The following is a 15789-nucleotide window of genomic DNA, read 5'->3' on the forward strand; positions in this document are numbered from 1 at the left end:
AAGGAAGGAAGGAAGGAAGGAGAGAAAGAAAGAAAGGAAGGAAGGAGAGAAAGAAAGAAAGAAAGAAAGAAAGAAAGAAAGAAGGAAGGAAAGAAGGAAAGAAAGAAAAGATTGTCTGAAATCTAAGAAGAGAAATTCACAGTGAGTTATAAATCTCCGTCTAGTTGCTGAGAGTAGAAATGGCCTTTACCAGAGTCTGATTAGCTTTGTGGTTGAAAACCCATCACAGGAGTGCCATAAAGAAGTTCAGCATGTTGGGACAACACTGCTGCCTTCACAAAACCCTATGAGACTGAGTGCCCACTCCACTTCCCAGACAGATGTGCACATGGGAAGGAAATGGCCGAGAGTGGTATCTGGTAGGCAGGCAAGCCCTGCCCAAGTGCAGACAGGCCACTCAGGACCTCTGGGAGCTGGGCAGAGTTGACTGCCGTGGAGACAGGATAACATGCCTCCCTTGGGACTGTGAGGTATACTGTGAGCAGAGGTGGTCTGTGGGGAAATGAGAGGGTCTCTCTCTGATGAAAGGTTCTTAACCTGGATGTGACGGCACACAACTGTAGCAGCAGCACTTGGAAGGCAAGAGGTTGAGATTACGAATTTGAGCCCTGCCTGTATTACACAGTAAGACCCTATCTCAGATATAAAGAGTTGGAGGTAGAGAGAAGTGTAGGGGTCTAATAGGACCCTGTCCCTGGCATTGACACAAGGATCAGAGGAAGGGGAAAGGCCCAAGGGCAGAGGACTGCAGCAGGGAGCACTAGTAGGTAGAGGAATGTGTGTAGGCGCAGCTCTAGCGTGGTTGACATTAGAAGGGAGGGACAGCCAGGCTGTCATTCCCTGAGTGCTGAGACAGGGATGGGAGAGCTACAGCATGCCTGTTTTTGTCCTAAGGTACGGGATGCGATATATGGCCAAAGTCCTGAAGACAACCCTGGAGAAGAAGTTCCCCAATGCCACGGAGAGGGAAGTCTATAAGGCAAGTCCCTTCTACCATCTCTAAGACCCTCCTTTGACCAAACAGACAGGGTGACAAACTATGCTATAAACATCCAAAGAAAGCAATGCCCCCATCCTGTAAATTGAGCCTGGCCCACCAGTGAAGAATGTGGAGCTTCGGCTGTCAAGGTGGCTTCTGGAACTTTCTAGAAGATTTTCCTCTGCACTCAGGTGGTTGGGAACCTCTTGTACTACCGCTTCCTGAACCCGGCTGTGGTAGCTCCTGACGCCTTCGACATTGTGGCTATGGCAGCAGGCAGCACTCTGACCGCCCCACAGCGCCATGCACTAGGGGCTGTGGCTCAACTCCTACAGCATGCTGCTGCTGGCAAAGTCTTCTCCGGGGAGAGCCAGCACCTTCAAGTCCTGAATGGCTACCTCGAGGACATGCATCTCAAGTTCAGGTCCTGGGTCACGGCACGCTATTTCTCTCTCCTTCTCAGGGGTCACATCCTCCTCTACTCTCTAGAGAAGTCTGAGAAGGAAAACTCCGGAGGACAGGGTATAGGAGGACCTGGACAGAGGAGCACCACGAGCTAGCTTGGGTGGTACACCGAGACACGGAGGACCAGACAAGAAGGGCAGGGGCTGGGCTAGCACCAGACTTGACCTGACTTGGATGGTGGCCATCCAAATGGTGAGGGGACTAGCCTAGTCCGCTCTGACATGCCCTCTCTCTGGAACAGGAAGTTCATCTGCAGAGCCTGCCGGGTACCAGAGCCCGAGGAGCGTTTCTCCATAGATGAGTACTCAGACATGGTAGCTGTGGCCAAACCCATGGTGTACATCACCGTAGGGGAGCTGATCAGCACACATGTGGTAAGGGGTCTAGGCTGAAAGTCCACACAGAGCCCTGCCCCTAGAGCCTGGCTCAACCTCGCACCCTCTTTCTTTCTCCCATCCACAGCTCTTGCTGGAACACCAAGACCAACTGGCCCCAGATCACCAAGACCCCCTACACCAGCTCCTGGAGGACCTCGGGGAGCCACCCACCATCGCTGACCTCATTGGTGTGTATCTTCTGACATCTGGAGCCAACTAGACCTACAGGGATGGCTGTCAGCAGGCTCATTACACCCCTCTGATAAGCACAGACTCACGGCCATGTATGGCCAGTGCACAGATAGTGATGCTAGAAGAGGCTAAACTATGGCAATGACCAATGCAATCAGACACAAGAGAGGTGGCAGGAGAGGCCTCTTGGGTCCTACTCCATCTAGAAGTATAGCTCTAGACTTCTGGAATGAGAGAAGTTGGACACACAGTAGAAGGGCAGGGCCCAGCTGGCACCCAGTTGAGATCATAGAGAGCCCCAGTGATAGTAACTCAGTCCATGCGTGCCAAGGTTGAGGGCATGGTATGCTTCCATGGGACAGTGTGGGAGGGCTTCCTGAAAGGTGACCCCACTTCTGTGTGTCTGTCTCACTCATCCCTCATCCCATCAGGTGAGAACATGGCCACAGATGGCCGTGTGGACCTGAGCAGGCTTGAAGTGTCCCTGACACTCACCAACAAGTTCGAAGGGCTGGAGGCAGATGCTGACCACAATAGCAACCAAAGCCTGCTTCTGAGGTGGGTGTGGTGGCTCCCCAGGGCTCAGTAGCCCTGCTGCCTATACAGCGGTCCTACTCAGGGATGGCCATCAGACCTTGTTGCCCAGCCCACCCTCTGTTCTTCAAACAGTCCTCCCTGAAGCCACTCCCAAATGCCTTGCTCAGAATAGCATCAGCTGTTCTTTGGCAGCCTCTCAGCCTTTTCCACGGAGTTATGGCTGAGAGCATGGGGATGATCAGGGTCCTGGAGTGGCAGGTGCCTGCAGATTGGCTGCTGCCCAGATGGTTTGCTTTTTGAGACAGGATCTCCCATTGTAGTCTTCAGAGGCCTGGATTTGCTCTATAGTCCAGGTTGGCCTCAAACTCTAGGTAATGCCCCTGCCTTTGCCTCAAAAGTGTTGAGATTACAGACATGTGCCACCATGCCTGGCTTGACCAAATGCTTTTTAGTTTAGAATTTCACCTTGGACACAGGCTGCTTCAGGTGAGGAAGGGGCTCAGATCGAAGCCTGTGGGAGGGGGGACCACATTGTCCTGCCTGTCAGAGGCAGGGATAAGTCAGAAGATAAGTCAAAACTTTTCTCTGATTTATCTATTATTGTGTATGTATGTGCATGATTACGGGGAACACAAGTCTGGAGGTCAGGATAGCTTTGTGCAGTCAGTCTTTTTGAAAGACTTCCATCTTTACAAGGGTTCAGGGGGTAGAGCTCAGACCAACAGGCTTGCACACCAACAGCATAGGCCAGGAACTCACCCTTCACACTCCTGCAAAAGCCAGTCAGGAAGAACCACACAAGGCTGAGCTGGTCATCTGGGCCAGTTAATGGCACCATCCCCCTGAGGCAGCTCTCCATCTGTTCATACACTGTCAACAAGACAGCCAGAAAGGCACCTGTTTGTTGGCGGTTCCCTGCCGGTTGAGGTTGCAGTTCTTGTCTGGACTGGATTGCCATTAGGAGCTCAGTGCTAAAGGCTGAACTCCCTCCCCTGCTCTCTGCCTGACTTCATCTGGAGAGTGCCTTTAGATAACAGACTCCCCTAGCCACACTTGATTTATGGCCTCTGACACAGCTCCTTGCCAGCTCTCCTTTCCCTGCACCTATGTTAATGTTAATCAGGCACTGACATTCTGCTCTTATGATTGGTGCGTGCTGTATAATGCAAATCAAGCATCCTTGAAGTGCCTAGTTTCAACCAATTATGTTCACCTATTCTTGGACCCCCCCAGCCACTCCCCGAGGGGTGTATATTCTTTTTCTCTAGAAGTTGAACCAGCCTTCAGCTGTTCCTAGGGTGTGTGATCCCCGCATGGTTCCATTCAAGGCAGCTTCTCGTCTCCATTCCCTCCTGACTTTGTGGGCTGCTACAAGGCAGGCCCCGGGCAGGAGAGCACCTGTTCTGTTGGCAAAGGCTTAGAGTTGGTGACACAAGCAGAAAGCCACCCAGAGGAAGGGTCAGGTGCCATGAGAGTCAGTCATGGGGGCTAGCAGGAGGAGCTGATTATTTGGGTCAAAGGATCAGAGGAGGCCAGTTTGAGGGATGGTATTCCAGGGAACAGCATTTTTCCTGGGCCCTGTGTCCCTCTTCATCCTGGGCATTCCTAACAGCCCAGACCTGGGGTAGGATCCACTTATCCTTAGCTCTTTGATCTGTTCTGTCCAGACCCTTCCTGGACCTCACCCTGTCCTTCCCTGCAGCACCAAACAGATGCTAGCCGATCTCCTCCAGTTCCACCCTGGGGATTCTCTTGAGGAGATCCTGTCTTTCTCAGCTCCCAGAGAGCAGGTAAGTAGCCAGGACAGTACATAACAGCTAAGGCTTTGGCTTCATGCCACCCTTAGTTGCCACAGAGGCCCCTGGGTGCATAGAAAACCAAGCCTCTGACCTTGACCCCAGAGCCCCAGGCTGAAGGAGCAGCCTAAGCAGCTCACTCTCTCCCTACACAGCACAGGGTTGGGGTGGTGCGGAGGGGAGTCTGTTCTGAGGCCCGCATAAGGGAATTGCCCTGGAAAGGAGGAGTGTTGGAGGGTTTGGAGGTAAGAGGGGATGCCAGGTGGGCTCCCTGTTGGCACTGGAGTAAAGGTGATGATGGCGGGCAGAGGCGTGTCCCAAAGCAGCTAGGCAAGCTCTAGGTACACCTCATGCCCATAGGGTGTCATGTTGGGTTACGGAGCTGTTAGCAGCCGGTGTATCCTTGGTCTGTACGTGTCCTTTGGGCCCACCTGAGGTACACAAGGTACTTTCATGTGTCTTTGCCTGTGTTTTCCACCTTCCTCACTACGATCCCCCACCAAGACCGAGGCTGGGAAGTGACACTTTCCTGATAACACACAGGAATGCAGAGGGCTCCCAAGCTCTGGGGAGCCCTGTTTTGAAGTATGATGGTTGGGCCTGAGATCCCCTCAGCATCTCTGCTCCCCTCCCAGGAAGAAGCCCATCATCGACTGATGTGTTGGCGCCAAGCCTGTGACACCCAGAAACCAGAGCCACTTCGACGCCACCACTCACTGATGGCGCACTCTCTGCTGCCACTGGCAGAGAAGCAGCGGCGTGTCCTGCGGAACCTGCGCCGGCTACAGGGCCTGGGGCTGCTCAGGGCCAGTGACTGCTACCAGGGGCTCGTGGATGAGCTGGCCAAGGTGATAACTCGGGCTGGGACTACATGTGGCTTACGCAAAGCCACCGTGCTGACATTCCAGAGGCAGACTTCTTCCTGGTGGGTGCCATTCCAAATTGCCAGCAACTTGAGGAAAGCCCAGGGTTCTTTTTGAAGAAAAAGTCCTAAGATTAAGCAGGCAGACAGATTTCCTCTCAAGTCTCTTCAACTAAGACGTGGTAGCCTGGAGAGAGGCTCTGAGTTCGTGCCTGGGGTACCCTTAGATTGTCTCCTAGGTAAAATAGCTTTTGAGATGGCCTTTTCCTGGTGCTGGGAATAGAACCCACATGCTAGACAGACACCCTGTGGTCAGCCGCTCCTACCCCCGGTCCTCTTCCTATTTTCTTAAACATCCTCACAGTGAGCCTGTGAGGGGTTCCAGGACTTACGAGGACCACTGGCCTGCTTCCTCATCTACAGGACATCTGCAACCAGCGAAGGCACCGGCAGCGGCGGCAGGCAGAGATCCTGAGACTCCGGGCTACCCTGCAGGGCCTAGATGCCAAAACCACCTTCTATGAGGAGCAGGGTGACTACTACAGCCAGTACATCCAGGCCTGCCTTGACCACCTGGCCCCCAAGCCCAGGTAGGTGCTGTGAGCACGGCCCTAACCTCGAGGTTCCCCTACCACCACCCTTTGTCTGCCTTCGCCCTGCCATCTCCCAGCCCTGGCTAGGAATCAGCCCAGTGTGGGCCTGCCTGCTCCTAACTCTAGCGCCTCTGCTTCCTCCTCGCCTCCCACAGCAGGGAGGTTCCTGGGGCCTGGCCTCTTCTTGCCAGCCAAGAACCAGCAGCCAGTGTTGAAAGTTTGTCTCTGGGACTTTCTTTTCAACAGGAGTTCTGGGAAGGGGAAGAAGCCATCTCTTCACTACACAGCTGCCCAGCTCCTGGAAAAGGGCGTCTTGGTAGAGATTGAAGATCTCCCTGTCTCTCAGTATGTGTCTTTGGGGGACAGAATGCCAGACCCTTCCTGTCTCCTGGAAGGGACAAGGCTGGGATGAAGCTCTGAGCATGGCACTGGGTGGGAAGAAGGAGGAACTTGCTTGTGAAAGGGTGGTGGGGAGATGGAGCGTCTTCAAGCAGAGTGGAGGGCAGTGGACATGCTCCTGTGCTGGGGAGAATGCTGAGAAAGCTGCCTGGAGGTGAAAACCGCATGGTTGGGCCAGGCAAGTCAAAAAAAGAAAAGACTCAACTAGGCAGAAGTCAAGCAGGGAGAAGACAGCAGGCCCCAGCACAGAGCAAAAGGAGAAGCCCCAGCTCTCAGTGACACACACTAGTGCCTCAATGACAGCAGTAGGAGTGTGGGTGGGGCTCTGAAAAGAGGAGCCCTGTGTTGACTCCTGTTCCTGACAGCTTCAGAAACGTCATCTTTGACATCACTCCTGGAGATGAGGCGGGAAGGTTTGCTGTCAATGCCAAGTTCCTAGGTGTGGACATGGAGCAGTTTCAGCTCCACTACCAGGTGAGACCCCTGTGGCGGGGCCAGACCCCTGAACGCAGATCTATATTGCAAGCACGGAGGAGGCTGAGGCAGGAGGGTCAACAGCAAGGCCCAGGCAATGGCTCAGTTCATGACAGCACTTAACCTAAAAAGACTGTGGCTTGAGTTTTGATCCCTGAGATCCACCAAGTGGTAGAGGGAGAGAACGAGCATCTGTAGGTTGTCCTCTGCGATCTGCACAGGTCCAGTGGTGTACGTGACCACCTACACACACAAAGTTAAGTAAATAAACAGAAAACAATTTTTTTTTTTTTCATCTTAAGGTCAGATTGGAACTACAGAGTTCAAGGCCAGCCTAGGGAATCCTTATTTCAAAACAAAAAAGTAAAGCTGAGCCTGGGGCTACACACCTTTAATTCCAATACTAGTAGGCAGAAGCAGGTTGAGTTCCAGGCCAGCCAGGACTACATAATGAGACCCTGTCTCAAAATAAAGACACAGGTAAAGACTAAGTTTAAAAGGAGCTGGGGCTACAGCTCAGTGGTAGAGTGCTTGCTTAGCATGCATAGAGCCCTAGGTCAGATTGCAGCCCTGAGAAAGGAATGCACCCGGGTTTTAGGCTCCCTGCCCACCTTCTTTAATCCCCCAGCCACTCTTCAGCCTCCACCTGCTCTGTAGGCTCTGAAGCTAAAAGGTTAAGGAAACTGACGCCAGTCCTAACTAATGTTCAGGGAAGCAGTGATTTCATTTTTATTTGAAACAAGGTCTCCTGTTACCTAGGATGGCCTTCACTAGCTGAGGATGACCTTGAGTTTCTTGCTTCCTCCCAAGTGCTGGGATTACAGTGTGCACTACTGCACCTGACTTATGGGGTACCAGGGCCTCACCCATTTTAGGTAACTGCTGTTCCAACTGAGCTACACCCCCAATCCCATATTTTTTTAAAAAGTATGATTTTTATATGGGTTCTGGGAATCCAGCTTAGGTCCTTGACAAGCACTTTGCCAACTGAACTATATCCCAGCCCTGTTTTCTATTGCTGTGTTGGAGTGTTGGTGTGTACTCATATGCACATGTGGAAGCCAGATGTTGACATTTGGAGTCTTCTACTTTTTTTAAGAGGCAGCATTTCACTGGGTAGTAGTGGTGCACATCTTTGATCCCAGCGCTCGGGGCGGCAGAGGCAGAGCTCTGTGAGTTCAAGGACAGCCAGGGCTACAGAGAGAAACCCTGTATTGAAAAAAAAGGGCAGGCTCTCTCACTGAACCTGCCAGCAGCTCACGTCCTGAGTAAGTTGACTGGCCAGTGAGCTTCTGGGTTCTACTCATCTCTGCCTCCCTGTGCTGGGGTTACAGCACATACCAGACTCAGGTTCTTAATCAACTAGCTCTTCCTCTGCTGAGACATACCCTTATCTCCCCTTACTTTTCTTAAGGTGTATTTGATTTATTTGTGAGTGCCTGAACCTATTTCTGCAGAGTCCAGAAGAGGGCATCAGATCCCTCATGCCTGGAATCATAGTCATTTGTGGGACACGGGTGCTTGGCTCTGAACTCTGCTCCTCATGACTGAACAGCAAGTACTCTAATCCCTGAGCCATCTTCCAATCCATATTTTGGCTTTTGAGGTAGAGTCTCCTCTATAGCTCAGGCTGGTCTTAACCTTTCTTTGTCTCAGTCTCCTGGCCTAACAGGTTCACACCACTGCATCCAGAGTTGTGGGTTTTATATTTTTTTTCTTTATTTATTTTTTTAAGACAGTTTCACTCTATAACTCAGTCTAAGCTAGAATACATCGAGCTTTGCCTGCCTCTGCCTTCCAAGTGCTAGAATTAAAGTCATACACCAGGGGCTGGAGAGATGGGTCAGAGGTTAAGAACACTGGCTGTTCTTCCAAAGGTCCTGAATTCATTTTCCATGTAACCACATGGTGGCTCACAACCATCTATAGTGAGATCTGGTGCCCTCTTCTGTCCTACAGGCAAAGCACTGTATAAATAATAAATATAAATCTTATTAAAAAAAAAAAAAAAGTCATGTGCCACCATGCCTAGCCCTATTTACTGTTTGTTTGTTTGTTTTAAGATTTATTTTTTATTTGTGTGTATGTATGTGCACAGCCATTCAGATGCCCAGAGAAGGTGTTGGATCCCTTGGAAATGGAGTTACAAGCAGTTGTAAGACATCTGATGTGCGTGCTGGCAATCAAACCCAGGTTCTCTGCAAGAGCAGCAAGTGCTCTTAGCTCTCCAGACCTGTTTGTGTTTGTCTGTTTTTGATTAAAGGTCTTATTTTGTAGTCCAGGCTGGCCTGAAACTTGTAACTATCCTCCTGCCCCCCTCCCCCCAGTGCTGGAGTTACAGGTATGTGTCACGACAACCTGATTCCAAGCAGATTTTCAGTACAAATCTGCTGTTCTTAAGGCCTTGTTTCAAGTCCTAGCTCCACGTGGCTTGACATTCGGTCAGATCACTGGGCCTGTTTTTCTCATTTGCAAAATGGGCTTTCAACTCCTGTTTCATGGCTGGTGCTCCTGACAGCTGTAAGGCTTCACATTAGTGTTTCTTGTAGGCTGGCTGAGCCGCTCCCAGGGGCTCTTAAACCTGCCGCTGTTTCTTCCCTCCTAGGACCTCTTACAGCTGCAGTATGAGGGTGTGGCTGTCATGAAGCTCTTTAACAAGGCCAAAGTGAACGTCAATCTTCTCATCTTCCTCCTCAACAAGAAGTTCCTTCGGAAGTGATGGAGGCATTGGTGCTGCCAGCCTCCGACCGGCTGCTGTGCTCTTGCCTTAACCTACTGTGCTCCTGAAGACCACAGCTCACCCTCCCACCCAAGAGGAATTGTCCTACTTGGATGCAAACACTGGTATTTCTACCCGGCTAAAGTGGGCCTCGCTTCCAGGTCCAGCTATGTGGCTTGACCACACATCTGGCCCTTTGAACCCGGAAGCTGCATTCACTCCCGGAAAGGCCCATGGTTTTGTATCGCTACCGCCTTCCTGTGGTCACTTGCAGCACTGCCCAGCAGCCTGTCTCCACTCCTTTCCACAGACTCCAAAGCCAGGGCCAGGCTGTCTGCCCCACCTCGCCTTCATAAGCCAGAGACATTGCTGTCCCCACAGGTCTCTGTGCTATGCCCCCAACAAACTCTAGCCCCTCATGGCGTCCCAGCAGTGATTTGGGTGCAGCATTTGCTGCTGTCTGTGACAGCTACATGCACACCTCCGTTGTCCTTCCTCCGTGTCCAGTGTTTCTTGTTCTGGCCACTGGGGTATTTATTTTAACCTGATTGTCATGGGGCCTTAATCGTGGTTTTAAATTCTCACTTTCTGAACTCAAAGAATGAGTTTTCCCCATTCAACTAATGTCCATTCTAGTTTCCTCTCCTTTATAGTCTCTTGGGGTTGGAGCAGGGAGGCTCCCTGGCTCCAGCTGAAGAACTCATTTTCTCAGCTTTTCTACAGGACTAAAAGCAGTCCTGCCGACTTTGTCACCTCAGAGCTGAGTCCCAGGTGGTTCCTGTAGATCTGCAGGCCTGTCCCGGCCACTCTGTCTACCCCACATCTTCCAGCTTCCTATCCTTGCTGCCCTCTAGATTTTCTAATAAAACCAGCTGTTACCCCACATCTGTCAACCCTTGGGTTATTTCCTGTAGCACAGCCCTCGAGTTCTGGGGTGCAGCTTCCAAGAACTTGGGGATACATCCCTCAGCAACCTTCTACCTACTATGGGCACTGGCCCTTTATGTCTGCCTGCCCAGACTTGTACAAGTGGAGGACCTAGCATTTCTTTCTTTCCACCCCAAGGGACAGGGAGGAGGAGGAAGAAATGCTTAGGTTTGATTCTGTTTTCATCAGCCACGCTGACAGCTCTGGCCTTGAAGAGCCCAGTCCAGACTCCTTCCACCCATTTACACAGCTCCAGTCTGTGCCATGCCGGAGCCACACAATTCCTTATGTCAAACTCTTCTTCCTGTGGAGAAAGTTTCTCTGCTTTCAGGAAGCTTTGAGAGCCTGTGGGGGAGGGGACAGCAGACGTCTACCTGACACTTGAACTCAGCAGCATCTATTGGGCACCCACATTTTTCTGGCCCAGCCTGCCTGCCTCTTCTCCATTCCATTCTGTCACTCAGTATCTGTGTTGCTGTCACATTCAATCTCACTCAAAGCCTCTTCCCCCTTAACATGTCACAGTAAAAACTTCAAGTGCTGCCTTGCTCTAGGTGACAATGACATATACCAAGATCTTAGTTTTTACGCATGCTAAAAATCTCACATTGCCAAATAGCTCTGACACTGTCCTGCTACAGGACCACATACCACACCCCCACAAATACACACCAGTCATGAGCTCAGCCACTCTTACCACATGGAGAAATGTCACAGTGGCTAAGCTGGAAAGGGCATCACAGGGCTCCGCCAGGGCCTTTCCTTGCATCCCATCCTGAGTCATGTCACTCTCAGCCCATACACTCATCCTGGCAGCAGTCCCTAAGAAGCTCAAGTTAGTCAGTGTCCTTGCTGACTTCCACGGCCCGGTTTGAGATACAGGGGCTGAGCCTCTGCAGGTGGGAGTATCAGAAATTTAAATGCAAACTGCTAGCAAGCAGAAAAAGTATTCTAATCCAGGCATGGTGGCATGTACCTGTCATCAGCACAGGACAGCAGAGGCAGTATATTCAAGACCAGTCTTGGCTACACTCCACATTCAAGGCTAGCTTGGGTACATGAGACCTTGTCACAAAGGAGAAAAAAAAAAACAACCCATGGGACTAAGGATCTATAACTCACTAGTTTTGTAGTATGGTGATTGTCTAGTACACCCAAGGTCTTGGGCTGAATCCTCAGCACTGGGGGAAGGAGGGTGACTTCAGTAGATGGTCCCGAGAAAAGCTGGAAATTCACACTTTTTTAGGAAGGAATGGCATTGAGCCCTAAACCCCTGTCTTAATCCATGTGAAAATACTATTTTTGTGTTCGCTTAAGCAGCACATATACCAAGATTGGAATAATACAAAGAAGATTAGCATGACTCCTTCGTTAAGGATGATAAACAAATGAGAAAGAAAATACTGGTTTTTGAGACAAAGCCTCACTACATAGCAAAGGCTGACCTTGAACTTGTGATCTTCTTGCTGTAGGCTTCCCAGTGTTGGGAAACAATTCATTTAATGTGGTTCATGGAATCGAAATGAAAAAAAAAAAACAAAAAACCTGCAACTATAGAATGCTTAGAAGAAAACAGTAGGACTAGGGCTCAGTCAGTAGGGAGCTTGCCTAGCAAGCACAAATCTCTGGGTCTGATTCCCAGTACTGAATAAAAGTAGATGTGATGGACATCTGTAATCCCAAAGGCGGGAGAATCAAAAGTCTGTGGCCTAGGTTACAGAGTGAGTTCCAGGACAGCCAGAGCTCCAAAAGGAAACCGTGTGTGTGTGTGTGTGTGTGTGTGTGTGTGTGTGTGTGTGTGTGTTGGCTATATACCAAGAACAAAGCCACCCTGGTATACATGAGACCCTAACACACAGAGACACCTAAATTTTCCTTACTTTGGCTTGAGAATATTTTTTTTTTTTTTTTTTTTTTTTGGAAATCAGAAGCAAAGAGTAGAAAAGCTGTGCTTTGAAGGACATTTTCAAGATAATGAAAAGACCTGTAGTGAAGCACACTTGTAACCCCAGCACTAGTGGAAACAGGATTTCCACTAGTGGGAGCCAAGGCTGCATAGTGAGTTCCAGACCAGAGTGAGACCAAAAAGGAAAAAAAAAAACAAACAAATGGGCAAAAACTCTGAGCAGACAACTGAAACAAACAAACAAAAAAGCTCCCAAAGAGTACCTGAAGGGCAAGGAAGGGGTGCCCTCCAGCAGCCAGTAAACATATGCAGCTCAAACCCATCTATAGAACAGAATGGCCTGGTGGAGGTTAGTCTAATTCTAATTACTGGAACTTAAACTCTGCTTACACCTATCTTTGTTTTGTAAACCTGCCTGAAACATATCTGATGATTGATTGCTTGAACAGCCTATACCTGGGCAGGGCAGAATGGGGTAGGCATGGCTAAATTTCCCGGGCTTTGGAGAATCCCACGAGGAATCACAGGAAGGACAGACGGACAGGAAGAGAGGAAGGAGAAGGACACCAGGATGAGTTAGCCTGTAGAAAACACCACATGGGCAGAGGACGGACTCCAATAATGGTGTGAAATGGCCCAGATTGAGAATATAAACAAGTACCATGGGATTACAGATGAGAGGTAATCCAACCAAGGTGGATTACCAGAGGACCTGGGTTCAATTCCCAGCACCCACATGGTGGTTCACAACTATCTGTAGGTGGATTGCATTGGATGGGGGCTGGGAGATGGAGATGGATGGTGAGGTTATTGAGACGGTGTAAGTGAACTATCTGCCCAAGGTAATAAGGCAATTATAAATCTAACGAGTGTCTGTGTCTCATTATTTGTGATAGCAGGTTAAATAATAATGCTGTGATAATCTTAGGGCAAATACTAAATAATATATAGCACAACACCTTTCTATTGTTTACGACAACAATGGACACAGCATTGTCTCTGTCGCAGACTGCAAATGCCATGTGACTAGCACCTGTCACTCCTGTTGCTATACTGTCTGTGCCACAGTGGACTATCATCTCAAACTTATGATGAGGTGCCCCTTTCCCCGGGACAGCTAATACTCAGTAGCGAGAAACTGCAGCCTCTGCATTGTTCCTGGGAAAGTCCTGGTGACAATTTCTTAAAACATAAAGTAGCATTATCACATAGCCCAACAATTCCACCCAAGAAAACTGAAGCCAGGCACGGTGGGACGTACCTTTAATGCCAGCACTCAGGAGGCAGAGGCAGGTGGAGCTCTGTGAGTCAAGGCCAGCCTGGTCTACCAAGGGAGTCTAGGACAGCCACGGCTCTGTGTAACAGAGAAACCTGTCTGGAAAAAGTATAAATAAATATAATATATAATATAATATGTAATATAATATAATAAATATAATAATTAATAATTAAGCTGAAGAGGTGGTTCTGGGTTAAATGCACTAGCTATTCTAGAGGAGCTGGGTTTAGTTCCTAGCACCCACATGGTGAGTCATAACCATTTGTAGCTTCAGTTCCAGGATATCTGGTGCCCTCTTCTGGCCTGCACAGATACTAGGCACATAAATACAGGCAGGCAAAACACTCAAACACATCAACTGAGAAAAAATAAGCCTCTAAACAGAACGTTGAAAACATACACAGAAATCTTAAGTATTCGTGTCAGCATTATTTAGCTCACTCCAAATATCTACCAACTGATAAATGGGTTAACTCAAGGACAGGGTTCCACACAGTGGGGTATTTAGCCATCAAAAGGAGCAGGCTCTGAAGACATTTAAGTCAGCGTGGACAGATAGCCACATGTCAGATCGCCCCTCTGAAGTACCCAAGGGAGACAGCCATGGTACCAAAAGAAAGTCAATGAGGGAAATTACTGGGAAAAGTGATGGGCATGGAGCCTTGGGGGATGATGAAAATATTTCTTAGAGTTGGCCATGGTGGTGCAAGCCTGTACTCTCACCAACACTGGAGACCCAGGCAGGAGCAACAGCAGGAAGGCCAGCTGAAGTTACCTGGTCTCTCTCTCAGAAGGAGGGTGGTGCTGGGACTGTAGCTCAGTGGTTCAATGAGAGTACCAGCCTAACTTATATGGGGCTGGGTTTGACTCCTGATACTGAGGATGTGTGTGTGTGTGTGTGATGTATGTTATACTTCAATAATCATTTCTTATATTGTTTTTCTTGCTTTTTTTTTTTTTTTTTTTTGCAACAGGGTTTCTCTGTGCAGCCTTGGCTGTCCTGGACTTGTTTTGTAGACCAGGCTGGCCTCAAAATCACAGTGATTTGCCTGCCTCTGCCTCCCAGAGTGCTGGGATTAAAGGCATGCACCACTGTGCCCAGCTGTTTCTCACTTAAAAAAAAGAATTGGTTGAGCAGTGGTGGCCTTTAGCACTTGGGAGGCAGAGGCAGGTGGATCTCTATGAGAAAAGCCTGGTCTACAGAGTGAGTTCCAGGACAGCCTGGTCTACACAGAGAAACCCTGTCTCAAAACTACCCCCACCAAAATAAACAAGTAAATAAATAAAAGATTTACTGTCTTTGTTTTCTTTCTATTGCTATGATCAAACACCAGCCAAAAACAAGTTGGGGAGGAAAGACTTTATTACATTATACAATTTACCATGCATCACTGGGGAAACTCAAGCAAGAGCCTGGAGACAGGAACTAATCAGAAACCGAGGAGGAGGGGCTGGAGAGCTGACTCATCGATTAGGAGCACTAAGTGCTCTTCCAGAGGACCTGGGTTCAATTCCCAGCACCCACATGGTGGTTCACAACTATCTGTAATCCGGCATTCTCACACAGATATACAAGCAGGAAAAACACCAATGCATATAAAATAAAAATAAAATATTAAAGAAGGAATGGAGGAACACTGCTGTTCCCTGGCTTACTCAGCCTACTTTGTTACATTCCCAGGACCTCCAGCTCAGGGACAGCACCACCCACAGTGGGCTCAACTAAGAAAATGCCTCAGAGGCTTGCCCACCCGCCAAACTGCTGGAGGCCTTTTCTGAACTGAAATTCCTCTTCCCAGATGACTCTAGCTTGTGTCAAGCTGACAAGAGCCACTTCCTTGTTTTTAATATATGTGTATGATGTTTGCCCCCATGTATGTAAATGTACCACAAAGGAGGCCAGAAGGGAGAGACGCATCCCCTGAAGTGGAGTTTCAGATGGTTGTGACCAGCCATGTTGGCTGAGTGTGGGGCCTCTACCACCGAGCCATCTCTCCAGCAAACCCCTCTCCCAACTTTTAAGTTGGAGGAGGGTCAGGGAGGCAGACTCCTGTCAGGTCAGGGTCTCTCTACCGTGCGAGTCATAGGAATTGAACTCGGGTCACCAGCTTGGCAGCAAGTATCTTTACCTGCTGAGCCACCCACCTTCCTGGACAAAACCTTTCTTTTTCAAAGTTTATTTTACTTTTATAATAATTATTTTGTGCGTGTGAGGCAGGGTTTCTCATAGCTCTGGCTGTCCTGGAACTCACTGTGTAGACCAGGCTGTCCTCAGCTGCCTTTG

General features: G+C 49.4%; 1 protein-coding gene and 1 non-coding gene across 2 annotated transcripts in view; both read left to right on the plus strand.

Annotated features, from left to right (window-relative positions):
* The window catches only part of Iqgap3 (IQ motif containing GTPase activating protein 3), a 44554-nt gene extending 34298 nt beyond the window's left edge, over positions 1-10256 (plus strand). Inside the window, exons 28-38 of the mRNA XM_055625600.1 lie at positions 895-979; positions 1171-1403; positions 1686-1818; positions 1907-2009; positions 2445-2571; positions 4253-4340; positions 4982-5194; positions 5632-5798; positions 6048-6146; positions 6566-6674; positions 9280-10256. Of these exons, the coding sequence (XP_055481575.1) occupies positions 895-979; positions 1171-1403; positions 1686-1818; positions 1907-2009; positions 2445-2571; positions 4253-4340; positions 4982-5194; positions 5632-5798; positions 6048-6146; positions 6566-6674; positions 9280-9393 (1471 nt within the window). The 3' untranslated portion in view covers positions 9394-10256. The remainder of the gene's footprint in view (positions 1-894; positions 980-1170; positions 1404-1685; positions 1819-1906; positions 2010-2444; positions 2572-4252; positions 4341-4981; positions 5195-5631; positions 5799-6047; positions 6147-6565; positions 6675-9279) is intronic.
* Positions 10257-11624: 1368 nt separating this feature from the next.
* Positions 11625-11732, plus strand: LOC129690234 (U6 spliceosomal RNA). The gene has a single exon (XR_008722243.1). It is a non-coding gene; the product is annotated as a U6 spliceosomal RNA (small nuclear RNA).
* The last annotated feature ends 4057 nt before the right edge of the window (positions 11733-15789 follow it).

The sequence above is a fragment of the Psammomys obesus genome, unplaced genomic scaffold (genome assembly GCF_907164565.1).
Source record: "Psammomys obesus unplaced genomic scaffold, mPsaObe1.curated_primary_1811, whole genome shotgun sequence".
In the NCBI taxonomy this organism is placed as follows: Eukaryota; Metazoa; Chordata; class Mammalia; order Rodentia; family Muridae; genus Psammomys; species Psammomys obesus.